The sequence below is a fragment of the Paramacrobiotus metropolitanus genome, unplaced genomic scaffold (genome assembly GCF_019649055.1).
Source record: "Paramacrobiotus metropolitanus isolate TYO unplaced genomic scaffold, Prichtersi_v1.0 Parri_scaffold0000141, whole genome shotgun sequence".
Classification (NCBI taxonomy): Eukaryota; Metazoa; Tardigrada; class Eutardigrada; order Parachela; family Macrobiotidae; genus Paramacrobiotus; species Paramacrobiotus metropolitanus.
The window spans coordinates 177895-182223 of NW_026570361.1; the positions used below are offsets into that span (position 1 = coordinate 177895).

Consider the following 4329-nt stretch of genomic DNA (forward strand, 5'->3'; position numbering starts at 1 on the left):
TAGTCGTTTCTATTTATTTGGGGAATCTGGGGGTACGGTAGTACGAGATGTCTCTTATTGGGCTCACTCGAAATAAGTACTGTGAGTTCCCAATTAACCGCCCGTTTTATGCGTTGGCTCATTTGTCATCGAAGCAGCCGCCACCCGCGCATGGTCTAGAGGAATTCACTGTCCTGTAGCATCGAGCAAATACAGTATTGAAATATTGTTTACAATCCGGTCACGGTATTATTTCCCACGTTATGAACTTATGACTAGCCTTATTTAGTTATGATCAGCTATATTTCCTGTGAAAATTAATATTTGGTCATGCACGAAATACAATCGCCCGATTATCCACCTAACACCGGTAAAATAAAATACACTGTACGAGTAGTTTAAGGTTTGTGCAGGTGAATCTTTTGCATATTGAAGATGATTTGGTTTTTGCTTCAACGGTGACCGCTTTCCTCGAATTGCTTTGGAGCAGTGTTGTTTCGGTATCTAGTTAATGTTGACCGCTTTTAGCCCGCCTAGCGCATTTGCAAACTGGAGACTACGAGTCATTCGAAAAGCCCGTTTTTTTCCCCATAATTATGCGCACGTTATTAACAAAAAGAGAACAAACGGATGCAGACACGCATCAAAAGCTGGTACCCAATTCATTCACCAATCTAAACAGCAGTAAGCATTTCCGGAACTAACTATCCAAGGAGAAATAATTATCCTCAAAATCTGGAAGCGTTTATACAGGTTAGTGTACATAGTATTGTCATTGGTCTTTATAACACCCATCCAATGCTATCAAGGCCACATGACTCAAAGCGGAAACGTCCAACTGGCGGAGGTCCATCGTGTCCCAGTGTTGTTGAGTGTTAACCGGGCGAAAAAGGTCGAACCTAAAAAGATTTCATTCATTAATGCGTGTTGGACAAAGGGCATACACAAATGTCTAATGCTTAATATTCTCCGCTAGGCTACACATGAACTGCGACGTGATTAAAGAACTGCTTCCATAATCCGTTCCGTATAACAAAAGATCCATTTGGATAACTAAAAGCAAGTCAAAAAAAGGTACGTCTACCCATAGACTCGAATAACTAGCGTAGGTGCGTAGTTACAGAAATAGTTCCATAAAAGCCACAAAAACTCCTGGCTATGCACTGCCGCATTTCGGTGTTAGATACTTCCACGGTATCTGCTTGGTGCATAAAACAGCCACCTTCGGCGACTGCTGATGTAGAATTTAGACCATGCTCATGGAAATGCTCAATTGGAGATGCCCAGGGGCAATAAACTCCTTGGTGAGAGATCCGTGTTTTCAGCCCTTTAGATTTATCTATTTTTTTGAGAGGATGTTCGACCTTACTCGTGACAATATTAAATGACGCTACTCACTCACACTTTAAAAACCTTTCGAATACTGGCCCATCCATGAGGATAAGGCAACGTCCGCACCCAACGGCTGTGCATGTCTGCAACCTTTGCATATATCCGCTGACTAATAAGCGCACAGTTGTCATTTTTTTTATTTTTGAAATTTCATATTTTTGTAATTTGTTGCACTACCATTGAAAAGTAAATCTTGTGAGTGAAGTATCATGTCATTATGTCTTTCGTTTGTGATCTGTGTGGAAAAGTGTGTGCGACTAAGCACGGATTGAGCAGACATCGGGCCTCTGATATTTGTCGTACTGCTCAAGCGAAGAATCTCCGTCAAGCACCACAACTTCCTGGATCATCCGCTCCTACAGTAGTTTTGGAGACCATCGAAACCCGTATATTTGCAGCTCGGAAAAAGCACCCCATTCTTCGTCACATTCCAGCAGGAGCCAGGCGCGCCTGCGCAGAATCCTACACGGCTGCAGTCAATGACGTGTGCAGTAAGAATGACGAAGAGTCTTGGGCCAAATTGTTGCTGTTTCCACTAGACAACCTCCACGCTCCCCCTGCCAAAGCTGGACGAGGACCTTCCCTAGCTGCGTCGGTGAAGGCGAATTTGCGCGGCACATCTGCAGATTCTCCTCTCCCTAACACTGTCCGTAATAAGACCAGCAAGAAGAAGACTACTGATGAAACCTTACGCAAACTGGTGAATGCCAAACTGCAGGATGGTGACATCAGCGGTGCTGTTAAAGTTCTGACGTCTGAAGATACGGTTGCTGCGCTGACGGGAGACGTTATTAAGGCGTTACGTGATAAACATCCAGATCCACCAGCGGATCTGGATACAACGGTCTGTGACGTTCAACCTGTTGCTCACAATGTGTCTCCGAATGAGATTCTTGTCGCTGTTAAATCTTTTCCTGCAGGCTCATCAGCTGGACCTGATGGTCTTCGACCGCAGCATTTGAAGGAGATGGTGAGTGTGCCTGGAGAAACAGGGGGGTCCTTACTGTCGGCCCTGTCCAAACTGGCCAACCTAGCTCTATCCGGAAAGATCCCTGCGGCGGCCAAGAGAGTGTTCTTTGGTGGAATGTTGACGCCTCTATTAAAGAAAAACGGGGGTATTCGTCCCATAGCTTGCGGTTGCACATTGCGGCGGCTATTTGGAAAAGTTATCAGCCGGCGCGTTCAAGATGAGATGGGAGAACTATTTCGTCCCGTGCAGCTCGGTTATGGTACTCGTGGAGGTGCAGAAGCGGCCGTACATGCTGCTCGTAAATTTGTACGGGATGACTGTTCTGAAGTACAGGTTGTGTTAAAACTTGACTTTGCTAACGCTTTTAACACGGTCCGCAGAGATGTGATGTTGAAGAAAGTGGCGGAAGTTCCTCCTCAATATTATGCGTTTATCTCCGCGGCATACAGCACTCCGTCGTCATTGTTTTGTGGAGATCAAATTATTGCCTCTGCCCATGGTATCCAGCAAGGGGATCCACTTGGCCCGTTACTGTTTTGTTTGATCTCGGCTAATTTGTCCAGAGAATTACAGTCCGAATTAAACATCTGGTTTTTGGATGACGGCACGTGCGGCGGGGATCCGGATACCGTTTTGGGAGATTTCATGACTATATTGGGAAAAGCACGCACACTCGGCTTGCAGTTGAATTTGTCGAAATGCGAGCTGCACGTTTTTGGTGGCACTGAATCCGAGCGGAAAGAAGTCATTGAAAGTTTTCACTCTATTTCACCTGAGATTCTGCTGGTTTCGTCGGAGCAGCTGGACCTCCTTGGTGCACCACTTACTGATTTGGCGATTGGGCGAGTGTTAGATGGAAAGATCGGTCAGATACGACGTCTGACTGATCTGCTCGGTGTGTTGCCAGCGCATCAGTCATTGTTCCTTTTGAAGAACAGCCTTTCGCTGCCGAGATTGTTGTTTACTCTTAGGTGCGCCCCGAGTTGGAAGTGTCCAGATAAACTGCGCCTGTTTGACGATACCGTGAGGAGAAAAGCGGAAGAAATTACGAATGTAGAAATGTCCGACACCGTGTGGCGACAAGCGATTTTACCTGATCGCCTTGGAGGAATCGGCCTTTGTAGGGCGGAGGATGTAGCGTTGCCTGCATATCTATCTTCGTGTTATGCTACGGATCCTCTGGTCTGTGAGATTGTCACGGATACTGGTCAAAGCCCTAGAGAAAATGTGGTTAAGGTTTATCAGGAGAAACTTGGAGAAGACCCACCGCCTATGCCGAGCCGTCGTTTCCAGCCAGCGTGGACCGGTGTGATGTACGACAAAATGCGCCGTCTCTTAGTGGACAATGCCGACGTTATCGCTAAAGCTCGCTTGTTGGCCCTGTCTACAAAAGAGTCTTCTGCATGGTTGTCGGCGCTGCCTGTGTCCAGTTTAGGAAACCTTCTTGATGATGTCAGTTTACGAGTGGCTGTGGCTTTACGCTTAGGTGCTTTTATTTGTAATGAGCACATATGCCGTTGTGGCGAAATGGTTGACAGGTACGGTCATCATGGCCTTTGCTGTAAGAAAAGTGTAGGACGAATCCGGCGCCACAGCGCGCTCAACAACATAGTTCAGCGGGCGTGTGGATCTGCGAAAATATCCGCCATTTTGGAACCTCCCGGACTTGATAAGGAAACTGGAAAACGACCAGTTGGCATGACCCTGTATCCTTGGCAATATGGAAAACCATTAGTATGGGATGTCACTGTAGCTGACACGCTAGCGGCAACATATATTGGCCAAACTTCTGACCACCCTGGCGCTGCCGCGGAAGCCGCTGAGATTCGAAAACTGGGAAAATATGAGAAGTTGAGGGATCGATACATTGTACAGCCTTTTGCTTTCGAAACTATGGGATCCTGTGGACCAAGCACTAGTGGTTTTATCTCGGATCTGGCCAAACGTATTCGGGAGCAGACTGGAGAAAGCCGTGCGAAGCAGTTTTT

At 46.6% G+C, this 4329-nt stretch overlaps 1 protein-coding gene across 1 annotated transcript; it reads left to right on the forward strand.

Annotated features, from left to right (window-relative positions):
* Positions 1-1588: 1588 nt before the first annotated feature.
* LOC129599261 (uncharacterized) lies at positions 1589-3917 on the forward strand. Its single transcript, XM_055497451.1, has 2 exons — positions 1589-3827; positions 3880-3917. Exons 1-2 carry the CDS (start codon positions 1589-1591, stop codon positions 3915-3917), a joined length of 2277 nt encoding a protein of 758 aa, XP_055353426.1.
* The last annotated feature ends 412 nt before the right edge of the window (positions 3918-4329 follow it).